The sequence below is a fragment of the Pantherophis guttatus genome, chromosome 3 (assembly GCF_059756535.1).
Source record: "Pantherophis guttatus breed Tessera chromosome 3, ASM5975653v1, whole genome shotgun sequence".
Taxonomy (NCBI): domain Eukaryota; kingdom Metazoa; phylum Chordata; class Lepidosauria; order Squamata; family Colubridae; genus Pantherophis; species Pantherophis guttatus.
This window is the reverse complement of record NC_142065.1, coordinates 37,261,696-37,287,260: the sequence shown is the minus strand read 5'-3', so window position 1 is coordinate 37,287,260 and position 25,565 is coordinate 37,261,696. Positions and strand designations below refer to the sequence as shown.

Genomic DNA, 25,565 nt, shown 5'->3' with positions numbered 1-25,565 from the left:
ATTTGTACTTGTACTTGATTTGTTCCAGTAAAAGCAGAGTTTAGTGTCTCTTAGTGGGCATGTTGGCTATTATACCTCTGGATGAAAATGGAGCATTATCCAGGCTAGTTTACTCATGTCATAGGTGAATTCACTGCTGAGGAAGAATGAGTTTAGCTAGTTGAGCCATAGAACAGAAGTGTGGATGAAGACACATATAACAAGAAAAATTCTTATGGCTAGAGCTGTGTTCTTGTGAACTGAACTCTGTGTTACTGTAACATTCTGGGTGTTTGAGATGATTCTCCTTAATTTTGTTCCCTTTGACTTCCAGAAGCAGAGTTGCCAAAGGGATGTCTGCTAAGAGAATTGTGGATGGAATAGGGCAGTGGGGGAGAGAGTACTTGGAAGAGCCCAAAGGTGCTTTTTTCAGGAGGCAACTGGACTTTCTGGTTTTTCTTTGAAGACATTTCGACAAGAAGCTTCTCCAGCTCTGAGCTTCTTGGGTGAAAAGCAAAACGTCTTCAAGGAAAAACCAGAAAGTCCAGTTGCCTCTTGAAAAAAGCATCTTTGGGACAACTATGACTTGGATGACTGAGAATCTCCATAGACACATACTTGGAAGAGCCATTGAATCAGATCCACCATAATGATGTTCCAATAAAAAATAATGAGGAACCGGGATTGGGCATCCATGCTGCTGGATTACATCCTGTTCAATGCCTGGGGGATCTGACTCCATGGTGAAGCAGCTGTGGGATTTCTGAAGGCTATCAGCAGCATGTGGCTTGTGGCTAGATGGCTGGTAACCATGATCATGTATCCCTGAGGAAAACATGGTAATGAATATTTTTTTGCCAAATCAGAGAGATGCAATCATCTTGTTTAAGCCCAGCCACCAGAGAAACTCTTTGATATGATCATGGACAGTGAGTTGTTATCTGGAGTATACTGGTCAGAGTGCCTGCTAAAGTCTAAGGAAAAGGGGGAAAGTTCAATCATACATGATCCCTGAACTAAAAGAGGGGCTGAATTACAGTTGGATTCAATAAAATGAAAACATTGATGGGTAAAACTATTAAATGCCTTACCTTTGTTGTAGGAAAATGAGAAAAGGCAACAATTGCACACACACAGCATTCCAAATAAAATCAATTCAGTCATTCTAGGTAATTATTAGCACTGTAAATAAGGTTTTGTGTTTCAGGTGTGTACATTGCAAGAAGAGATTGACACGACGTTATGTCTTGTGCTTGAATGTCTATAAGCAGACCCTTCTTAATCCTTATTCTTCTTGCCTTGTTGCTTTCTGTTGCTTATCTCCAATTTTATAGAATGTAGATTGGACTACATTTTACTGGTTTTGTCCAATCGAGGATAATACAGCATCTATGATGTCCTGGGCCCAGCCAGCAAATTGGACATTATCTAGAGACTAAGTCTATTTTCCAAAAAAATGATGATATAATTAAATGATCACATGGAATGATCTTTCTTTCTCCCTCCCCCCCCCCGTCTCTCTGTGTGTGTTTATTATGCCATTTCCAGTTCTGTACTGTGGGAATCAAAGAGCTTTGAAACCAGTGCAATCTTTTGCCTCCTGAAAGAAATCATGCAAGTGACACACACACAAAAAATTCCATTGATTGCTCTATACGCTACGCAGCAAGAAGGAACAGAATTTGAAAAATCCATGTCTGTCTATTCTATTCACAGCACTTTTGTCCAGCCTGTTGCATTTCAGATGTGTCACATAAAAATTCAGATCAGACAATAGCAACATTAGTTGGAATGACAAGAACTATAATTTAATGCAGAAAATTGGTTCATCCACAAGCTGTGAGAAGTTCCAGTGATTCAATTGGAAAACCACACTTACATTATTTCTGGTTGCACAACAGCTGGGCTGAAAACACACTGGTTCAGCTGCCAGATACAACAATATTCGGGGATCACAATACAAAACTAGAATTTTTCTTGGTGTGGTTCTTTAAGAAGCAAGTAATTTAAACAGAAGAGGAAAATATTTAGCATATAATTCAGTTTTAAAATACAGAGCATATTGACTGGATACAGAACACGGATGACATTTCTTGAAGCAAAATGACAAAAGGAGAGATGAAAATGCCATATAGATGTAAATAGTTTCTTAAGACATCTAGAAAGTTAAAGTAAGCCTTATTGCGACAGAGTGAGAGCTCACTGTCTCTACCACATCTCGATCTTTCCCCAATTAGATTAGGCATCTCAATTGCATTTCGATAGTTTAGCTATACTACCATATGTAAAGCCAAGAGAGAGAAACCCATAACACCAAGCAACGGAGGCTGATATTTTTTATGTGTGGATTTATATCTCACCTTTCTACCATTAGTTCCATATTTGCTTCTCTAATGTTATCCACATAGTAATTCTCTGGGTTGTGTTAAACTGGTGGCCCATGGGCTGGATATGTCACGCGCAGGCCACGCCCACCCCAGCTCCGCAAATGGGAAAAACATCACGAAACATCATGTGACAGCAACGTGACACCCCGAGTTTGATACCCATGGCTTAGGCTGTCAGATAGTGATTGAACCTATCCAGAGACAGAATTCAGTTCTCATGGCAGCATCAGGAACAGGATATAAACCAGAGTCATTCTCAATCTTAATCCAATTGTAATTATTACATTACTTTGAAAGCAAAGTAATGTAAGAAAAACTGAAGATCCAACATTGTGAAAAAGTGACAGGGTAGAATGCTGTAATATGTACACAAAGTAAATATTCTTGGAACATGTGGCTTAAAGACAAGTTTTCTAAAGGTTCTTTGGTTCACTCAGCCAACAGTCCCGGCATGTTTGCTTGATTTTCTGAACTGTTCCCTCACAGACAGATGTGAAACAGTTGTGGGTTTCAATTTTTTTTACTACCGGTTCTGTGGGCGTGGCTTGGTGGGTGTGGCTTGGTGGGTATGGCAGGGGTAGGATACTGTAAAATCTCCATCCCCACCCCACTCCAGGGGAAGAATACTGTAAAATCTCCATTCCCTCCCCACTCCTGGGGGAAGGTTACTGCAAAATCCCCATTTCCTCCCAATCAGCTGGGACTCGGGAGGCAGAGAATAAATGGGGGTGGGACCAGTCAGAAGTTTTACTACCGGTTCTCCGAACTACTCAAAATTTCCACTACCGGTTCTCCAGAACTGATCAGAAACTGCTGAAACCCACCTCTGGTTCCCTCACAGACAGCTGTGAAACCTATTGCACTGTCACATGAGTGTCTCTTTTATTTTCTCCTTGTTCAAAGCATCTTTCTAGGATCTCTATAAAAACCCATAAATTGACTTTAGAGGTTACCATGTGGATTTCCCTAGAGTTTGGCCAAAGGGAAATATTTCAGTGAGAGGCTGCTGATTCTTTCTGAAATACACCCTCTTTACCACAAAAGGAAATATACAAAACAAAAAACAAATAGAATTGTCTGCACAAAGGTCTATGGCTAAAGCAGGTGGGTTTTTTTCACAGTTTTTTCCCTGGCTCAAGGCCTGTGAGGCTTTTCATCCTTTCACAGGACCTGGTAGGCATTGTAGCTCGGCCACCAGGGGGCCTGTGGTCCAACAAAAGGGGATTGAAATGAATTACTGATTTTTTTTTTCCTTTTTTAATTCTGCCCAGAGATCTGAGGGAATAAACAGCAGCAGTGAGCTGGCAAAGCAGACCAAAGTGTCTCTCTGTCGTCGCTCAAGCTGGACTAAAACTCCAATCTCCTCGTTTACTCTCTTCCATGCCCCCGGCCCTCTTTTAAGACCACAAGTCAAAGTGAAGAAACTTTTTCCTTTTTTTCACTGAGGGCAGTGACATCTCTGTTCATTCGGTGAATTGCTTTCTCTGCGTCTCTTCTCTTTACCTCTTGTTGTGCAGAAAGAAGGATGTCTTTCCCTTGGACAGGTATGCTTTTGCTTAGTTTTCTGCAGCCACTGGAAACCCTGATGAAAGAAGGAGCTGTCCCGTATATTGAAGAAAACTGTGTACCCTCCAGAATGGATGCAAAGGCTGGAGAAGATCACTTAAAAAGACACATCAACTCCCAAGGCATCCTGATGGAGTTACTTGGAGGACTGGGCAGGATGAGAGACTCAGGACTAACTGCCAAGCATGAAGAGCAACAGTTCTCAGAAGAACAGCTGAGGTGGAGAAGAACACGTAGAGGAACGAAAGATGATGATGCCAAGTCAGTTCAGCAATATATTCCAGGAGTCAAAGTAGAATTTCCTCGACCTGCGAAACCAGCCACTTTACAGCCAACAAAGCCTCCAGCACCATCCAGCACAGATCCTTTTGAACCCCACCAACAGAGCCCAGCTGTCTACGGTAATAGAGAGGCCCAGGTTAATAGAACTGCGGCACTAGGAAAGCGTTTTCAGATACAGAACCCTCTCTATCCAGTGACAGAAAGCTCTTATAGCGCTTATGCTGTCATGTTCCTGTCCCTCATTGTCTTTGCTGTGGGCATCGTTGGGAACCTCTCAGTCATGTGCATTGTCTGGCATAACTACTATATGAAAAGTGCCTGGAATTCCATTTTGGCCAGTCTTGCTTTCTGGGATTTCCTCATCCTCTTCTTCTGCCTTCCTGTGGTCATCTTCAATGAAATTACCAAGAAGAGACTGCTGGGAAACTTCTCCTGTCGCCTTGTGCCCTTCATGGAGGTAAGAGTTTCCTCTGCTAACCTCTAGTATGTGTCATCAACAACTTTGTGTCTTTAGTTGGGGAAGAGAGGGATAATGTTATTTGTCCTTGGCCAGCTTTATGTTTTGAATTTGACTTAATCTCATGTTATTTGGCCTTACTAATAAACAATAAGATGATCTTTCCTAACATCAAATTTAAGGATTGATTGATTGATTGATTGATTGAAGAGCTATAGAAAACACCATCTCTGTTTCAAAGAGGATGACAAAAATGCCTTTGGGAAAAATGGAAGCAAGCAGAGTTATGCTTATTTCAATGCCAATTATTTGATGAGAAGAATGTTTCTGTGTTGACCCCAGACATACAAAGTGGAAGCTGTGCCTTATATTTCCAGGAGATAATCATGTGCAATTTTTATGCAATCATCAATAATTAATATTAATGATTCAACCATTAATATTAATGTTCTAACTATTAATAGACTGTCCAGCAGCTTGATATCTTCCATGTAGATAGGACTAACGTATAGAGAACAACAGGTTAGGGGATACTGCATTAATAAATGAAAACTAGGTACTTCTCACATCAAGATTATAAAAGTGGGGCTTTAAAATTACCTCAAGAAAGAAAATCTTAATTAAAAAGAGCAAGTGCATCTAATCTATAATTAGCAGATATAGGCCTCCTGTAGCCTGATATTTCAAGACCTAGACTCAAGTCATCAGTCTTTGGAGATCATGCACATTTAATTACACCGAGTAAAAATTATTCTCTAATTCAAGCCTGAGAATTCTGAAAGGAAACCAGACTAAGAGAAATTCTTGCCCAATGGATACAATGCATTTCAGATTATACCTGCTCACCACAGGCACAGGCAGGAAGTGGAGAGGAACCCAGGATGAAGAAGGAAACAAGTCAAGCTTTTTTTCTAGAAGTAAAAGATTATCACTTGTAATTGGTTATAATTTAACTGTGAAAGGATGGTCTTCGTTAAATTATTCTCTCTGAACCAGAGAATTTTACTTTTATTAGGACAAAATGATAGCAAGTAAAGGCTATCATTGCCTGAAAATGCTGGATTTCTTCTGAGGGGATAACAATAGTTATTATTCTAATTTTTTTTTAAATCCCAGAGACTGTTTAAATTAATAATGTGTTAATAACTACCTTAATCAAGGTAAATGACAAATATTTGGAAGACATATAACCAGGGTGAAGAATTTATGGGTCTCTGAATATTGCTGAACTACAGCTATCAGCATCCCTGATTATATCCAGCAAAACCCATTGAGAGTTTGGAGTATATATCATAGTCTTGAACTTAGTCTCATAAAGATAGGCTGAGAGAAGGAGATGTTGAACAAAGTGACCTTTACAACTGATCATAAATCTGTACAAAACCTGCTGTAGTGCAAAACTTCAGCTCTGCGACTCATGAAGGTTACATGTCTTCCCTCATGAATTCCCTAGGAGTTGGGTTTCTCCTAAGATGAAAAGGAGACGAAAAGTGGAGTTGTGTTTTGAATGATGTGAAGTTTCCATGGAAAATCTATTTGGCTGAAATGTATTACCATGGAGTCTTCGTTAATAAGGGCAGGATAAAGGCCATTTTAATTTTCTTTCAACGGTGCCATAGGATTGTTGGATAATATTCTCCAAAATACTCTCAGAACAACTTCAGTGTTCTTAAATAAAGGAGCATCTTATGGCAAGATTAAATTATTCTGCAACCAAGATGCATACTTTAAAATCAGTGTATTTTATTTTACTTAAAAGGTATCAGGCACACTGTTTCTTCTCTTGGTTCTTCCTCACTTCTCTGAACTAGGGATTTACAAAAACACAATTAACTAGATATGATTGCAACATCCTTACTTCCATAAATCCAAATCTCAGTATATCATTTAGGATTGCAAGGATGGAGACACTGAATTCAGCCTTCCACAATCTTGTCATTAGATGCTATTTTTTTATTTGTTTGTTTATTTGTTTATTTATTTATTTAAATTTATTAGCCATTCTTCCAACAGACTTACATTTCTACGGTTATCACCAAAAGTGAGCATCACTGGAGTAAAACCTAGGCAGAGATCAGCAACAATAAAAACCTGCTGAAGTGGTTGGGCCTACAACTAATTTACAGGCTCTGTGCTACCATCACAATTATTCTCAAGCCTTTGATCAGGTTGTGACCTTTACTTGGAAATATCTATTTAGTTTAGGCTATATGGAATAATGACTTGGGCCTGATATACACAATTACAAAATTGGAAGGGATCTCAGAAATCATCTAGCTCAGTATCATAGATCCAGGAGACTAGAGCAGGGGTCTCCAACCTTGGCAACTTTAAGACTTGTTGACTTCAATTCCCAGAATTCCTCAGCCAGCTTTGCTTTGCTGAGGAATTCTGGGAATTGAAGTCTACAAGTCTTAAAGTTGCCAAGGTTGGAGACTCCTGGATTAGAGCATCACTGAGAGATCACCACTATCCATATTCTGTCTGGACATCAAACAAAGGAGAATACACCAGTGACAGTCTTCTATTCCACTGGTTTACTGCATAGTGTACAGAGTCAGAAAATTCCTCCTGATACCTGGCCTAAATCTACATCCTTACAGCTTTAACTAATTGATTACGGTCCCGTCCTCTAGGGAAATAGAGAATAGGTTCAATATCTTATACTCTATTATACAGGAAAGAAAATATTGTGTAATGGATGTGGGACAACAGAAGATAGAAGTGGGCTGTTTATTTAGTAGTATTTAACCATTCCATCTAACAGATTGTCATGTAGAAAAATCTATCCATCATGGTTTACTCAATAAAGTTAACCGTGGGTTGGCATTTTCTGTGAACACAGCAACACTAGGTCCTATACCATACTGTAATTAGAGTACAATTGTGTTCAAGGACATGCATTGGATTCACACGTTGCTTTTAACCTGATTATTGATTTAATATATTTTCTGACTTATACATTGAATTATCAGCTAGCCAATAATTTAAAAACCCCAAACCAAAATTAACTAACCGAAACCAAGTTTAGAACGCCGTATGGTAGGCTTTAACTAAACTGGCTATGGGTGCTATATGAAAATAGATATTGTTAATTTTTAATGACTATTTTAAAAGTTTTTTTAAATATTTAATATTATGTAAGCCATCCTGGGAAAATGAAAAAGCAGCATACACATTTAATAAAATAAAATAATTGAAACAATGCTCTACTCCTTTCATTATTATTTATATCTTTGATTCATTCCACTCATTTTCTGTTGAATCTTCTTAATGAATTTTGGACTGTGAGTTCTTTAAAAGATACTATAAGATAGTGCCATCCTATTAATGTGCAAAACTGGAACATTTACAAAGCAAGAAACAATGGGGTGTGCATCTGTGTTTCTATAATACTTAAGCTGGAATGAGGTAGGATTAGACCAGTGGTTCCCAACCTTTTTTAGCCATGCCCCACCTAAGCATCTCTAAAATCCTGATGTCCCCCCCCCCCCCGAACATATAATTCTTACTATTCAAAAAGTAAACTCCTACACACATGGAGGAACCTAAAAGGCCATTAAATTGGTTTAAACAAGGTTCCAAATTGTCCCCATTAAAAATCAAATTGCCCCCCTGTGGGGCGTGGGCCCCACATTGGGAACCACTGGATTAGACATACTGAAAATAAAGTTTGTTTAGACTGAAAATGGACTGTAATGGTATATATCTGATGTGAACATACAGATGTGATCCTTTGCACACAAGTTATTTTCTATCAAACATAATGAATAGATTGTCCATCCTTAGAAACTGCAATATTTCAACGTAATTTCTATAGCTTCCCTGCTCAGTGCAGGAGGATATGAGAGCAAAGCAGGTGATGGACATCTGTGAATGATTCAGAGCTTGATTAAGGGGACAGCAGAGTACATGAAGGAGGCAGGGAAGACAATGAGTCTTTGATGTAATATGACAAGGGCACTAACAGTTGGACACATCAAAAGCCCATTGCAAAATAAGAACACACAATCATAGGTCAAGTACTTATTCTTGCAATCAACACATCCTATCACTGCCAGAAACCATGCTAAATGTGAAAAATCTAGGCAGATTTAGGTTTTCTATGCAGTTTTCTGTCATTCTATCAGGTTGAAAGTTAAATTGGAATTACAAGATCTAGGCTGCAAAAAAGTAGACAGTAGATGGTGGCAAAGAGAAGTGAATAATCTAATGCTTTGCTGCCATCTAGTGAATTTAAGGGGTTTTGCAGTCCAGACCTGCTAACATTAAGCACTGGCCAAATTCATATTTATTCATTCAGATGGTTTTCCTGTTAGATAGGGCATTAGGATATTTGATCTTGTTTCTACGAAAGGTTGAAGAGCATTCTTTTATTTAAACTACCATATTCTGATATTCTCTGATGTATTGGTTATTTGTTTATTTTGGCAAGTTTTTATCTTCTAGGGAAAAAGGACATCTGTAATTCTGCATGGAATTCTACATATGAACCAATAGCTTCTCTTTTGCAAAAACTGTTCTGTATCATTGTGTTTGGTTTTGCATTTAAGAGACATGCAGCTGTCCATATTTGTAAAATAGCAAAGGTGTCTTGAAAGGGATAATTTGCAGTGGAAAAATGGCAAAACCAGATATGTCTTTTGCCATACTATACTCCCTTCAAACTATGAGCTGCCTTAGGATTCATAGTTTCATAGAATTCACAGAAAATTGCCTTAGCAATATCAATAGCACTTATATACCGCTTTATAGTGCTTTACAGCCCTCTCTAAGCAGTTTACAGAATCAGCATATTGCCCCCAACAATCTGGGTCCTCATTTTACTGACCTTAGAAGGATAGAAGGCTGAGTCAACCTTGAGTCAGTGAGAATCGAACTCTTGGCAATGGAGTGCAGAGTTAGCTTGCAATCCTGCATTCTAATCACTGCGCCACCACGGTTCTTAAGTAAACACTATTGACTTCCAGTCATCTCATTGAATATTTGTCTTTATTTTTGCACCTGTTTTATTTATCTCAGAATAACTCATAAATTATATCCTCATAGCTTCATAACTAAATATTGTCTAAAATTAACACTAGATAGTTCTATCCAAATCAGTGGAGTCACAGTAAACATTTAGGTCATATAGGAACAACTGTTCACTGACTTTTGTCCTTGGTTAATTAAATGTACAAATTTGCAGACCTACATAGAAATATCACCCAAATTCTCCTGATGACATCAACCCAGATGATTATATTTGCACTGCTGCTCCTATAATATTGATAGTTGAATTGTTAATTCAAGAACTGCCATAAAGACTCTAATATTTTCCTGTTATGCCAATAACTTTATGGCTGTGATTCTAAGCACAGTTATATAAAAAGCTTCCTACCAAAGCAGAAATTACCACATGCTGCATTTCCTTTTTCCTCAGGGACTTGTTCAGGTTGTAGATGAAAGATTGTAGGTTTGGATTATTCTTCATAAAAGAAACCCTATAGGAATATTCTGTAAAATGTGATAAAATGTAGAGATCTACTTTAAGAGATCTGGATAGCATCTATTTAAGGACAGTTATTTTAAATGGAACTAGATTTTGTTGCAGCTGCTTTGCTAATGCCAGCCCTCTCTGCCACATAAGGAACCCTGCTACAAATTTGCAATTCCATTATAGACCAATTCTCTGAATCTTACACAGCTTTGTATTTTCTCCACAAAGGTTTTCATACCCGAATTTTACTCCAGATGCCTCTTAATTTCAACCAAACATGAACTTGTCCTGCTTTTTTTTTCTTTAGTGTGCCTAAGCAGGCAATGGCAAACCACTTCTGGAAAACCTTATCAAGAAAACTGTAGGGACTAGTCCAGGTATTTGCCAGAAGTCAACTCTTCCTCAAAGGCAGCTACACACACACAGTGTTATAGTAGATCATAGTATTATAGTAAAACAGCAGAACTCAAGTTTCAAATAACAATTTACAGCTTAATAAATGTATTCATTTTGAAGACATCCTTCTGTTTTGGCTGCAGTACGCTAACATGGGTACCCATCTTGAAATCTTTCCCAAAGGAGCTTTTTCAAGAGGCAACTGGACTTTCTGGTTTTTCTTTGAAGCCGTTTCGCTTCTTATCCAAGAAGCTTCTTTGGCTCTGACTGGATGGTGGGGAATCTTGAAAAAGCACCTTTGGGACAACCATGACCTGGATGACAGAGAATCTCCATAGACATCTTGAAATCTCTTAACTTATATTTTAGAAAGTTGATGGTACAAACTAACTGGATATTCATTCAGACATCGTTGTACTATCCAGCAGAAGCAGCCAAGCAACCTCCGCAGTATTCCTCAAAGTCCATCAAATCATATAAGTGTAACTGCTTGGAACATCAAATTCTTTATTTGGGTTGGTTTTTCAAACACGTTCTCCATAAACCCCATCTTTCTTTAGCATTCATCAGTATGATGATGGCCACAAATATGAACATGGCCTTGCCTCAATTCTTTTAAGCATCCATTGAAAGCTCATAGTTTAATAAACACCATGAGAGATTGTACCCTGGATTTGCTCTGTTTTTGTGCTGGTTTGGCTACAGTTCAAAGGACATGGGACAGGGAAAGAGGGCAGGGGGAGGAAGAATAAAGAAAGTAAGCCTCTTTGCTTAATTTCCAAAGCTTCCGGTGTTAAATGAATGTCTCTTTTTCCTCTGAGAAGTGAGCGGGTGCCTGCAATTAGGGCCCAGAGCTCTTCAGCAGTCTATGAACAACTGTCCAAATGAGGCGTAGTATTTCCTGAACCAAAGGAAAGCACAGCATTTGTAATGGAGAGTGTTGTGCAAGGAGGCGAGCCCTTCCTCCACCCCCCGGCTGATATTTATTCATGTTCTACATTGTCTGTCCAACCCACCCAGTGTTTGGCATTTTCTCCTCCACGCTTTGCCATCTTCCCTTTTGGCAGACAAGGATGTTTTCCTGGGATTCTGAATGCAGCGGAAATTAACAAAAGCTACTTTGGGACATCAACAAACTTACTTAACTCATTTGATGCTCAGAAAGTAGATGCATTGACACAGTGATTTTTTTGGAAAGGACCAAAGGTTGCTTAAGGAGCACAAAGTAATGACCTAAGAATCTCTCCTGATCTTCTAAGCTGTTTCTCCCATTGGTTTTACCTTATTAATTGCCCTCTGTAAAAAGAAGCTTGTAGATCAGGGAAGCATGATATACAAGGAACAGAATAAAGGGATGGGAGATAAAAAGCTTTTAGAAAACACATCCATTTTGGTAGAATTATTATTTTTTTTTAGAAGTAGAGAATAACATAAAAACTATAAGGGAAAAATTCTAATCTATTCTTTCACTTCCATATACATTTTCTACAATATTTACACAGATGGCCAAAAGTTTTTAAAGCAAGGGTGCATTTTCAATTTGACTTTGTCCTTCTACAATGTATTCAACTATATGTATAATTCTTGGGAAGAGAGGGAGGGAGAATATTACTCCTTTTTAATTATATTTGTCAGTAAAGATGTTCCAATTCTCTTTATTTTTGTGTCACTGTACAGTAACATAGCATTTATCCTGTAATTATTTAGGGACTGTCTTTGAGTCAGTTCAACTCCTAACAACCACATGGATATATCTATGAAGTTTTCTTGACAGTAATATGGAACTGTTTGCCATTGCTTTCTCCTGAGATTTTTTAAAACTTTCTATTGACAAGTGGATTCCCATCCAAGAACGAACCAGGCTTGAAACTGCTTAGCTTCTGAGCCATGTGCTGGCACCTGCTGAGACAGGGATACTGAAGAAAGACAAAGAGTGATGTCATAGTCAGCAGAAATTAGTTCCATGTTCACATTATAGTTTTTAAAATTGAATGTTTGTAAAGAATAAGACGTGCATCCCTTCTGCATTTGTTGATTAAAATTAAAATAGAAGTACAAATAGTGCTGACAGTGCCAAAATTGTTTTTAAGTCTGCAAGATCTATTTTCATGTGAACCAAATGAAGGCAGCTGCAAACAGGAGTTATGGGATGTAGAAACTGAAATGAGTATAAAGCAATCTGAAAATGTACCAGCTCCCAAAATGGTTCCTATTTTCACAGTGAAATTCTCACATGCTTCTCTTTCTTTACAAGCCCACCCTTGATTTTAGGACTCTAATTGAGGTGGAGAATGGGCTTTCTGCTGTTAGCATTGTTTTATCGTTAGGAGTTAGTAACTTTCATGACCTACTGCCAATTATTCAAAGGTCCACCAAGGATCTAAGTCTCCTTCTGCTCAGTTTGAATATAAGAATAGAAATATAAAAGAGGGGAAACCAATTGGAATAAATGGAGCAGGGAAGCAAGAGTGTTACTTAAATGGATATTTAATAATTTAATATCAAATAAAGAATTAGAAAATCAACTACATATCAATGTCCATACATTTGGTTTTGTTAAACAATGTTGGATCCAAAGTATCCTCATACATTGCAAAGAACTGCGAAGTAGCTAAGGAAAGATAGTAAACAGAGAGTTAGAAACTTTTTTTTCATATCCTCATGGTTAAGGAAAGTCAATATACTTGTTTTAAAATTGTACAAAACAATCTTTACTAAGTTGCAGCTCCCATACTGATGTTTGTAGTTACAAACATCAGTATGGGATGATGATGTTTGTAGAGAAACATTTTGGGAAACATGGTGTATGATACAACTTCAGCATCAACTCCACATGGAAATGCTCAAGAATAAAAGCTGATATATCAGAAAGTCACACACATTCCTTAGTAGAGCTGATCCCCCAAATGTGACTTATTCTGTTCAGGTTACAGAATTAAATAGGATCATTATTCTCATAACAATTCTCATAATTCTCATAACAAATATTCTAATATTTAAATATGCATCTTTTCATTTGGGGGTATTTGCCATCTCCCATGCTGCTATCTCTATTCTGGAGAATTATTGCAGAAACGTGTATAGTTGCTCTTAAAGCATTTAAAAAGTGCTGGGGACTGGAATGACTTTCCCTGTTTTGTACATCCCATTTTATTTTGGCATAATTTGGGATCTGCATTCTGGTTGGTAAATGAATTTTCTGTGCTAGAGACAGGGTTTATTTTTTCTTTGAAATCCTTTTGCACAAAATTAAAAAAAGGTTTGTATTTCCTCACTAACTTAAAAGTTAAGGAGAGGCGAATGTTTTATTTCTCTCTTTGGCAATCTCAGTTCAACCACTTCTCTTTGTTATGCTCCTAGGTGACTTCTCTGGGAATCACCACCTTCAGCCTCTGTGCCTTGGGTATTGACAGATTCCATGCGGCTACCAGCCCTCAAGCCAAGCTCCGCCCGATTGAACACTGCCATTCCATCATTGCCAAGCTGGCTGTCATTTGGGTGGGTTCCATGACCCTTTCAATCCCAGAACTCCTTCTTTGGCAACTGGCACAGGATACCTCACTAGTCTCTGGTGTAGTGTCTGACTACTGCACAATGAAACCTTTTCAGGAGCTGCCCGAGTCCATTTATTCTCTGGTTCTCACTTATCAGAATGCTAGAATGTGGTGGTATTTTGGATGCTACTTCTGCCTGCCGATCCTCTTTACCGTCAGCTGCCAGCTGGTCACCAGAAGGATCAGCAGCACAGAGAAGACTGAATGCCGTGGCAATAAGCATGGGCAGTGTGAGAGCCAACTCAACTGCACAGTGATTGGCCTGACGGTAATCTATGGTCTCTGCACCATTCCTGAAAATGTCAGTAATATTGTTGTGGCCTATCTGTCTCCTGACATGACAAAACAGACCCTGGACCTATTAAGCTTGGTCAACCAGTTCTTCCTGTTCTTCAAATGTTCGGTTACTCCCGTGCTTCTACTATGCCTTTGCAAACCCCTGGGGCAGGCCTTCATGGACTGCTGCTGCTGCTGCTGTGATGAATGTGGTCAAGAAACTACTTCCAGTGATGGTGGTTCTGAAAGCAAAATCAAAACCGAGATGTCCTCAAATATTTTCTTTGACAAGACCCGAGAGTCACCTCCCCCTGTAGGGGCCATTGGCACTCCATGCTAAGTTCAATCATCCTAGTGGTAGACCAACAGCAGTTCTTCCACTACCTTTTCCCAAGACCAAAAGTTGTGATTTTCTTTTAGTATTAATTGGTGAAATAGCTGAACACTGGAGGTGGGAGCTGGTGTCTATCATCTGCTTGCTCCAGCGCTGTCTTGTAAGAACTTATGAACAAGGCATCACCAATAGCTATCTCTTCTCTGCTGAACAGTTATCAAGGGTGCCATTGACTCCCCTGATCTACCACGACTAGAAAGGCTGCTGTTCTGAATGCGAAAGATGCTGTGGAAAGGCCCACTTGCAACCCTTTCAAGAATGGAGAAATCACCTGTTTTAAAAGAGTTCATAGTACACACTAACCTATTCTGCACTGATGCAGGACCTTACTGTCCTCTTCTTCATGTCTGCCCCAGAGACAGCCTTGTATACAAAGTCAGCACTATCCTAGCCTCAATAAACCAGTAGACTAAGTAGAAAAAGGTTCCAGTCACTTTATTCAAAATGTGGTAGGACAATTGATCATTCTGTCAGTATTTCTCAAAAAAGTGAATCTGTCCACACTATATGAACTAGTATTCTTGTCTAACCAGGGAATTAGGATTTTCCACCAGGTTTCACTGTACCTTGTATTGTGTGTGTGTGTAGGAGAAGGAGTAGAGGGATTTTTTAAAAATTCACACTAAAGGCCCCAGATTGGGGTATTTTGATCTATCCATGCTTTCAGGTGACTACCGTCACATGCTGTACTTTAGTGTAGATCAATTAAGTCATTGTGGCATCAATGGCAGCTTTCTTGGCAATTTTCTCTGTTCTGTCAGACATCCAGTTCGTTTTCTTCCATTTCTTAACCTTTGACAGTCTCTTTTCACACTCATTTTTACCAACTTCTTTATTTCATTCTACAATTCCTCCGGTTCCTATTAATGAGGCTCAGAATTTCAAAGTGAAGGCTGATGTTTTCCTTCAAAATGATGGGTCAAGATTGTACCGCTAGGAACTGTGTGGCTTTGTTTTTCTGCTTTAGTTCTTTCATTTGGCACATGCACATGATCTGTTCCACAGTTATCTCCTGGCTCTTTGCTGTTGTAATTGAGATTTTCTACCTCCTTGTGACAGTAGTATAAAAGTAGTCCTCACTTATAACCAAAATTGGGACTGGAACGTCTGTCACTAAGCAATGTGATTTTGTTAAGTAAGTTACGCCCAATTTTGTGACATTTTTCTGCCATACTAGTTAAGAAAATCAACACAACTGTTAAGTAAATCGTTTCCCTCACTGACTTTGCTTTTTGGACACCTCCCCCCCCCCCGGAGAAGGTTGTAAATGGTGATCATGTGACTCTGGGGTGCTACAATTGTCATAAATATATGTTGGTTGCCATTTAATCATGTGACCATGGAGATGGTGCAACGGTCATAAGTGCAATAAGTGTTAGTCGATTTTCTCAGTGCTATCATAACTTCAAATGGTTGTAAGTCAAGATTACCTGTAGTCAATTTGATTTCTGTAACTCTATCTGGTGATGTCTACATAGATGTATGTTGTTTTGGTTGCTGCAAAACTATTAGCGGTGAAGAAATAGCAATGAAGAAAACATTAGATTGGCAGAAACAGGTATAGGCAGTCCTAATTTTACTACAGTAATTGGGATCGGAAACTCTGTTAAGCAATGCAATCGTAAGTTGAAAAACCATATGATTGTGTCATTCATTAATCAATGACCTCACATCACCATGACTTTCTACTTCCTGTCAGCTTTTCCACTGACTGTTGTGGGAATCTGACAGATAGGTCATGTGACTCCAGAATGCAGGGATGGTCAAAAGTATGAGATCCAGTCATACAGTAACTACTGCTTGTTCAGCATCATTGCAAGTTCAAACGGTTGCTGAAGAAATGATCACTAAAAGACTACCTGAAAGTCATTCTGCTTCATTTCTGTTTCCTAGGCTATGTAGCCCAATTATGTCTCTCCACCTTCATTCCAACTATTACAAGTGACCTGTCAATACTGTGCCAATTTCAACAGCACTGCAAAGATCTTCCAGTTTAAAGTTTCACTTTTAATTAGTAGTAGGTCAAGAGGTCCTTAAGAGGCCCAAGATACTTATTCAAAATTATGATATTTGGGGCATTTTGTATCTAAAGAGCTTTTACACTCCCTGCGCCAATCTCTGTATGTAGTTCTCAGGGATTTACTTTTATTTTTTTCTCAGATTTTAATTATCTTCTTTTAGAGCATTAAGTAACTTTAGGACTAAATCAGACCAACAGCCCTGATATCCAAAGTAGAAGATTGATTAATAGTAGTGAATATATGGTTTCCAGTTCTCATGTACACTGGGATATTCAGGTAGCATTAAAAATGTAGAATTTACCCTATTAGAAAGCCTTGTTGGCATTCAGTTGCAGGTCTGATACATAGTATTTCTTGTAGCATGTGAAATGTTTACCAGAATGATGAATTTTTGTCACTACTATGTTTCCCCGAAAATAAGACCGTCTTATATTTTTTTGAACCCTGGAGTAAGTGCTTGGCCTTATTTCCATGCGCTCAAAAGCCCAATTGGGGAAACAGGTATATGGTACTGCACAGCTTTTTATGGGTGACTAACAGTCAGTCAGAGATTTTGGATTAAAACTACTATAATCCCCTGATATGTTGGCAAAGGATGTTCTAAACCAGCTGTGTAAAACTTGATTTCATTGAGGGCCGCATCACAGTTGTGTTTGACCTTGGGGGCCCGGGGTGGGTGTGGCCAGCTCAATGTCACTCATGTTGGGGGCATCTGTGGTGGCCCAAGTGCTCTGCCAGTGAAAAGGGAGCTTTTGCTGGCAGAGGCACCACAGGCTGGTCCTTCGCTGTTTCCAACGCAGCCCCGCAGGCTAGATCTAAGCACCCTGCGGGCCAGATTCAGCCTGTGGGCCTTCAGTTTGACACCCCTGAGTGAAACCCTCATTCCCCTGCAAGAATGCAATAAATGCAGCCCCACAAATAAATAAGGAACACCTAATGGAGTAGCATCTGCTGGTGTGCAGCCTTACTATTTTGCCCTTCTCTTGATCAGCCTTCCAGCAGAGTATACAATACTTAACACATTAAAGGAAAAACCCATTGCTGTGTTTTAAACTACAGGGGCAGTAGACAACATAGAGCCTTCCAGCGTTGAGCTCCTCTTCTTTTCAGACTTGCCAGCACCATTTTGGACTGTGAACACTGGAATTCAACTTTATACAGAGGCCCATGTATTATTCTTTAACTAATAAACAAGTGGGCTGTTTATTACACTTGATTCAAGGGAGGGCAATTTTTTCTTCCCACTGAGGGCATCAGTTTCAGATCACTTTGTGAACAAGTCTGAAGGAAACAGTGAGATATCAATTCTGGTTTTGTTTTTTTGGATCTGCTCTTTTCCCTCTCCCTAACATTAGGTTATGAAAACAGAACAAATAGCCACTAAACCTTTCTTAATATATATATTTTTTAAATTAGACCAAAGATTGATCATCCCTGTATTAGTGACCCCTCCCACTGGATAGCAGTGCATCGATCTCCTGCTCCTTCTAGGAACACAGTTTTCCTGTATCTTAGCTGCTGTTCAAAATTTATTTTATTGATTTCCTGAGATTTAATATCGTTAAGTCAGACTAGTAACACTGGTGTCTAAAAGAAAAGAAGTCTAACTCCAGGTATACAATCAAATAATTATAGAATTGAGCAATTCAATCTAAACTAAATTTTAGCTCTGGACTATCTTGTGACTTTAACATTTAGAGCAATAGTAGGTGAAATTGTTCTTGCCATGGAGATGAAGAGATGGGAAATACTCAACATCCTTGAATGTTATGCAGCTCTTAAAGGTAGAGAACTTTTCAGATAGTACTAAACCACAATACCCAATCAATCTAATCATTATTATGGGGCTGATGGAAATTAAGTGTCTAATATTTGAAAAATGAATCTATTTCACCCCGTCTTAAAGGTACAGTCATATGTCCAAGAGGAAACACAATTAGTTTCTTCCAATACAGTATCTTAAAGCAAAGCTTTCACATCAGAATTCCTGATAGTTGATATAGCTTTTATGCTATAAAGTCCGCATTCTGCACAGAGTATGAATTGGAAGAGCTATGCAGAGATACAATGTAATATTTAATGCTCTGTCGGAAGCAGGAAGTGATTATCCAGACTTTGCTTGTAAATCTATAATGAGGAAGAACTTACCTGCCCGAGGATCCATTTTAGTGATGTTCTTACTATCAGCAGCTCTCTTTGCAAGGCAAGCTTTTCAAGGGTTACTTAACCAGTCAACAACATTGTGACTGTACAATACTGAAGCATAAACTAACCACGTTGCTTGGGTTGCTTTTAACTCACTGAAATAAAGCATGGCTAGTTTGGGTATGCTCCAGTATTACTGGATTTGTAATTATTCCAAAGTTGATTGGAATCACTGTCTACCATCATGTGCATTTGTGTAACATCTAAACAGATAACAATATGATTCTTCCCAAACTGCATTTTCATCCAGGCAAAAACTATACTTGTTAAAACTGATATAGTGGACTGCGTATTGAGGAAACTTGTGTTCAAGGTTCAGTTCAACCGTGTGGCAAATTGGGCTCCATTAGTATATCTCAAAGTAGCCTAGTTCACGGAGTTGTGAGGATAAAAGGGAGGAACAGGCACACCATCATGAGTTTTTAAGAAGAATAAAGGCAGATAAATCTAAGCCATAATATTAATGTGACAGCATTACAACTATAGCTTACGCATGAACGAAATATCTCTCTTAGAAGGATAAATTTTACCTCATTTTTAGACGTAAGTAGTGGGGACAAATAACCGCAATTAGTTACACAGCTAGGATGAGTGAGTTAGTTCAGAATGTTTTGTTATGAGTTTTGTTTGTATATAGTTCTTACTCATAGATGTCAACTACTTAGTGATGGGAAATACCTCTGCGAACAACAGAAGGAATGTGGGAAGGGAAAACAAATCTAATATTCACTGTGCATTTCTGAATTATAAGTATTTAAGCGGTTCCTTCCATAGTGCTAAAGGACTCAGTGGAGAAAGCTGTTCAAGTAGTCATGTTCTTATGGCCTGACTTTTTGACAGGGTACTTACTTTACATTACATCAGAGCTTGCTTAACATAGTTAATAAAACCATTAAGCTTTAAACTAGGGTAAATTTACAAAGCAAAATAGCTGCCAAATATCTAACTACACCACCAGCTGGTATGGTATGTTCTGATGTGTGAATGAGACCAACATTAAAGGGGCCATTATCCAAATTCCATCCCAAGAAAAGGAGCTGCCATCCCTGTGCTGGTTTTTTGCAGAATAGCTAAACTCCTTCAAACAAGCAGGGAGAGGAGAGGCTCAGATTTTCATAAAGCTTCAATAGTCCTCCTTGGCCTAGACGTTTTTCTCTGTTCAAGGATTGTTGCAGAAAAAACAAGCATCTTCTCAGGAGTGTTTGCTTGGCCTGCAGCTCTTGTTGCGTTCGGGGGTGCTCCTCCCCTAATTTCCCTGTGAAGAGAGACTCCCAGCTCAGTTTGCTGAGGGTTGAAACTCCCTGTATTCTGCTTTCTTTGGATTGCACCCTCAAAAAGGAGGAACGCCCAGAGAGAGGGAGGCAGTTGCTAAGGGATGGGCTGCAACTGCCACAAGGGGATCAGTAAGGGCTTTGTATAGGGAATGACACCCACAGTCCCTTCATGGGCCTGCTGCCATGGAGACAAAGCCTCTGTCTATGTACAAAGAAAGTGATGTTTGGACTGCTGCCCCCATTAACAAACAGGAGAATGCCTGGGGCAGCCATGCTTTCTGTCTTTTGAGGAATCATCTCTTTTCGGCCAACCAGCCTTTTCTCCCTTTCTATCTCCCGATTCTCCCTCTCCTGAGAAACAGGGAAAAACCCCTTTGCTCGTCTAGACCAAGGGTCTCCAACCTGGGCAACTTTAAGCCTGGTGTACTTCAATTGCTAGCTGAGGAATTCTGGGAGTTGAAGTCCGCTAGGCTTAAAGTTGCCCATGTTGGACACCCCTAGTCTAGACGAGGAATAATTTTTTGGATGAGCCATAGTAAACATCTGTTTCAAGAAAGCCTGGAAGTTTCAAAAATTGTGAGAATACAATGACAAGATGCCACACATGGACAAAAAAACCCTGCCCCTTGCATGTCTCTCAACTTGGCTAACTCTACAGTCTCAGCCTGATTTCCCCAATATTCCTCTTGTGCGCCTCCTCCATCCTCAAAAAGCTGCTAGAACCTTGTCCCACAATGTATTAATTTATTACACTCTCTTCTTTGGCTTATACTCAAAAGCCAAGGAATGGGAGGGAAGGAAGAAATTGTTCACAGAAATGGGCTGTTTATTTAATTTATTTATGTACATCACTTAGACTCCACCCACTTCAACAAAGTCTACGGGGCTAGAGTTGATGAAGCAGCACCAGCAGCTGTACATATATCACAGAAGACAGTGAAACAGCAATGGTTTGATAATTCTGCACTTCTCCAAATTTTGGCCATAACATCAATACAACCATAGACACATCCTTTCTGATCTCCACGTAGCCTTCACATAAAAGTGTATCAGGAAAAAAAAATGACTCAATCATTTTTATTTGCATCACTTTGTAGTTCAGTGGTAGAGATGATGCTGGGATGGTAGGAATGACAGCCACTCCAGTTTTAAGAAAAAACTCAGGAGACCACATACATATAAGCTAACATATAATTGTTACCAACAAAGAAGCTGATAATGTTCTGGAATCTCAAGTGATTGAAGCCAGACCGAACAATTATGACAGAGATACAGAGTGAGAGGAGGCTGCTGTCTTGATTCATGACTCTTGATCCAAGCCCTACCAGGATGGTTGAAGGGTGTGTAGCCAAAGCACTAGTGTGACCTGAATATCTAGCAGTATAACAGGGGAATGGATGGAAGCTGCTATTCATACTATGCTCTCCCTGCTGGCTTCCCCTGAGCAAGGGCCAAGCAAGAACAATGCTAGGCTTGTTGTCACAGCTCCTGGTTGGTCAGAACACTGGGGGTGGGGAATGGAGGGTGGAAAAAAAAAGAGACCAATCAAGCCTTCCTGGAATATTGCAGAACTGGGGGAGGGCAAGAAAAGAAAGGAAAGGGTTGAGAATTTCAAAGAAATTGAAATCAGGAAGGGTAAACTTCATTCAATTCAACCGGCCCTTGCCCCCACCCCCAAAGCATGCAAATACATAGGGCAGCTATTTCCAAGACAATTGCTCAGACTTGTTACTGTAAAAAGAATCTCGAATGATCCTAGTATACAAGGATGAGATGGCAGAAACTGTTTCATGATTTGCATAGTTGCTGATGTAAGGTTTAAAAAAAGCAGTCATATTCCTATAGTTCGCAAGATCAGGGAAAATATCTGAGGTACTGTCATTTTGCCCCAGCCTGTACAGTACGTAAGGGTAAGAATATATCAGTGGAGCAGTTTTAACTATGGACCTGTATGGAAGACATGAGCAGTTGCTAGGTGAAGATTGTAACAAGACCAAGTATAGAAGAGGGTTCCATAATCAAGGTATATCATCACGGAAAGGGAAATTGTTTCTACTGGCAGCCCTACAACTCAATTGATAGATCACTCCAAAATTTTATTTTGCAATGCACGGTTGGGCAAAAATGGCACTGCAGGAGAGGACATGAGCTAGAATATACATAGGCGATAGGAGGAGGCAGTGAATTCTGACAACTATGTAGACAGAATTTATAGTCAAATATTTCCCATTATCCACCACAGAAAGCAGGGTTTCCATGGCAAGTTGTAGGAGTTTCCTCAACAACACAATCCAATTTGGAGATTCCTTGGAGGTTTAATTTAAAAATGCAAACAGGTCATGCACTGGGATTTTCAGTGGCTATTAGCATACTAGACTGGGGAATTAATCCAAATTCAAAGCAGCTAATCATACTCAATTCAAATCAAAATTTATTTACGGCCCGAGGGGAAACATGCCAATCATGCTTACAGAAGATCTATAGAAATCCAAAACAACTGGAAAGCATTATGTTGGGGGGATGGGGACTGACCTAGGATATGGAGAATCTGGAGCCCTCCAGATTCTTGTTTTACACAAAAATTCTCATAATGACTTGGCCAGACTTAGTTGAGCTGCTGTTTTAGCACTTGCTCAGACCATTCCTGTTTTTATTCCAGAGACACCCAATCAGTTATACAATATAGCTTCTTGGATTGATCCTTAACCAGATTCTAAAATAATGCTGAAGTTATCATGGATCAGAACTTGGAAAAAATAAGTTTAAATTAAAGTCAAAATGTTGAGTTTTATTAGTGGGTTCCAGTCAGTTTGGTATAAGAGAAGAGTTATGTTACATTCTAGAAATGGAGCTACACTACTGTGTTGTCTAAATTTCTGGCAAAATGGCTAAAACACCCTGAAACAGACCTAAACATCTGTTTCTTAACACCAGATTTATTCCCTTTATTGGCCTACTATTTCCATGGTCAGTGAGAATGTTAGCTGAGAATAATGGGAATCGTAGTCTGAGCAACCTGAAGAATATGCTGTTGCAGAAATCTCACTGAAGCTATCCCACAAAGAGACTCACATCTTTACCAGAAGAATAATACTGGGAGAGATTTAGCTTGGTTCCTTCCTAGCCTTTCTAGAATGACATTTGTAACTTCTCAAGAACAAATTCCTTTATTTATTATTGTGGTCTCTGTTTTCAAGGCAATGGAGAGATTTTTGCTCTTCCACAATAGAAAAAAACCCTCAGAAGAATCAAAACTTCGGCTACAGCATGAAAGAAAGTATGAACAAACCACCTGAAGAAAAAAGGTAACAGTGCAACCACCACCAACATAAAATTGTTAATTTATTGTTATTTTGAGCCAAAAAAAGTACTGTTACAAGATTTGTTTTCCAGAGGTCATAGTATGAGCCAAAAATGTATTTTTAAAAAAGGAATAAATGACACTATACAATTGATTAAATTAAAAAAGTAAAATGCTTCCTTGTGCAGTTCTGTGAAAATGATGAGAAAAGAAAAAATGAAATTAGAAAGCACCCTCCCCCTCTTGAGGGAAGCAGCTCATGGCAGGATGGGCCCTGCGACTATATACCTGTCAATAGCTTACATGGGACAGAAAGAGATATAGCTACCCAGCAGCATCAACTATCTTTACAAGAAACAGTATTAGCTTATCGCATCTTTAAATAATTTTCATAGCTTCACTTCCTGAGCTTCTCTGCTTTAAGTCCTAGAGTGAGTCAAAAGGAGACATAGAAAGCAGTAGCCTAGACTGACCTCCCTTAGCCAGGAATATCATGGCCTTTGCCAGAAACTCAAGCACGCTATAATCCAAGGGGTTTCTTATACAAACTCACAGAATGAAATTCCCTCTTCTACTCGATTATCCTAAAACTTCATCCTTGAGTTTGAGAAGCAAAGTTTCCATAGCTCTCTGTGCATTGGTGGAAGGAGGAGGAAGGATTTAAGCTTAAAGGATACAGAGAAAAGAATCCTGGCTTTTACAGCTTCATCTTGAGCTCTGGGCAAAGACAGCCTCTTCTGCATTCCTTCCCTGCTCTAGAATTCAAACAAGGTCTGTGCTTTGAGTGAACCATTCTATAAACTCTGCCTTGCTCAAAAGGCTTTTGAATGGAACCTTTACACAAGTCATTCTGTTCCTTAACAATCCACAAATGTCTGAGGGAGGAGACAGCCTAAAATATGGACTCAGGGAATGCTGGCGATCCAAACCTAGTCACTTTGGCAGTACACCAGAATTCTAAGTCATCTACATAGTCACAGGATGTACATCAGGCACTACCTGCTTCCATTCAGGGAAATGTCTTGATCCTTGCAAAGAAAGCTGTCTTACAGGTTTTCAAAGAGAAGGAGTGCATCCAGCATATATCAGGTATGGTTCTGAAACACAGCAGCAGCAACAAGAGATGGTGTTCTGTATCTTCAAGTGCAAGGTGAATGAGATTTAAAGCTCAGATCAAAGGGCTTCACTCCTGCCTGCTGGAAAAGAACCAAACTGGCCATTGTTTCTAAGGATTTAATGGCAAAGGAAAAAAAAACCTGCACTGGCTCTTCCCTAAAGTCTTGCACAGACGATTAAATGCAAATACTGCTCTAGGAGACTCTCCTGGGGATGCCTCCCCCGCCCCCAATAATCATGCCATATACAGAAGGAGAAAAGAGGTGCTAAAGATGGAAGGAGAGAGCTATCTTGCAGGGAGAGTATCACCCAAAGTTATGCTCTGTACCCAGCAAGATCCCACTTGTTCTGTGGCTGCTTGTGACATCCCCAATACTGCATTTGTTACTTTCCCACCCCATCCATTAGCTGCTGCCCCCTTGACAGCTGACAGGCCCCATTTAGTAACAGTATAATTGCTTAAATTAAAAAATTAAAATATATATACATATATTTATATATATATATATACTGTACACACACTGACAACAACAGAACAGTGCCAAAATCAGAGTAAGGAGCAAAAGAGAGGAGGGGGGGCAGACAGTTTCTTTATAATAAAAACAGGAGTTCAATCTCAGCTGAAGAGGGTTCTGGTGTCCCCTAAAAATACCCATCTAGGGAAAAAGAGGTGGGCAAGAGGGATGGAAAGAGCAGGAGATGGGGAAAGAGAAAGGAGGAGGTGCGCCTGGCTTTTACAATCGCATCTTCCCGATCCAAAACTTGGACAAAGAGCTCTCAGCTTCGCCGGGACTTTGAATGCTGAATAAGCCACTGTAGGGTGATATCTGTCAAAGAGAAGGTGACAATTTATGACCATCAAGAAGAAAAGAAAGATA

The 25,565-nt window shown here is 39.3% G+C and overlaps 2 protein-coding genes across 2 annotated transcripts in view; one reads left to right on the top strand and one right to left on the bottom strand.

Annotated features, from left to right (window-relative positions):
- Positions 1-3,677: 3,677 nt before the first annotated feature.
- Positions 3,678-15,192, top strand: GPR37L1 (G protein-coupled receptor 37 like 1). The gene is made up of 2 exons (XM_034414199.2): positions 3,678-4,671; positions 13,907-15,192. Exons 1-2 carry the CDS (start codon positions 3,892-3,894, stop codon positions 14,714-14,716), a joined length of 1,590 nt encoding a protein of 529 aa, XP_034270090.1. The 5' UTR covers positions 3,678-3,891; the 3' UTR covers positions 14,717-15,192.
- Positions 15,193-25,183: 9,991 nt separating this feature from the next.
- ARL8A (ARF like GTPase 8A) overlaps positions 25,184-25,565 on the bottom strand; it is a 38,111-nt gene continuing 37,729 nt past the window's right edge. The window contains exon 7 of the mRNA XM_034414197.2: positions 25,184-25,514. Within this exon, the coding sequence (XP_034270088.1) occupies positions 25,465-25,514 (50 nt within the window). The 3' untranslated portion in view covers positions 25,184-25,464. The remainder of the gene's footprint in view (positions 25,515-25,565) is intronic.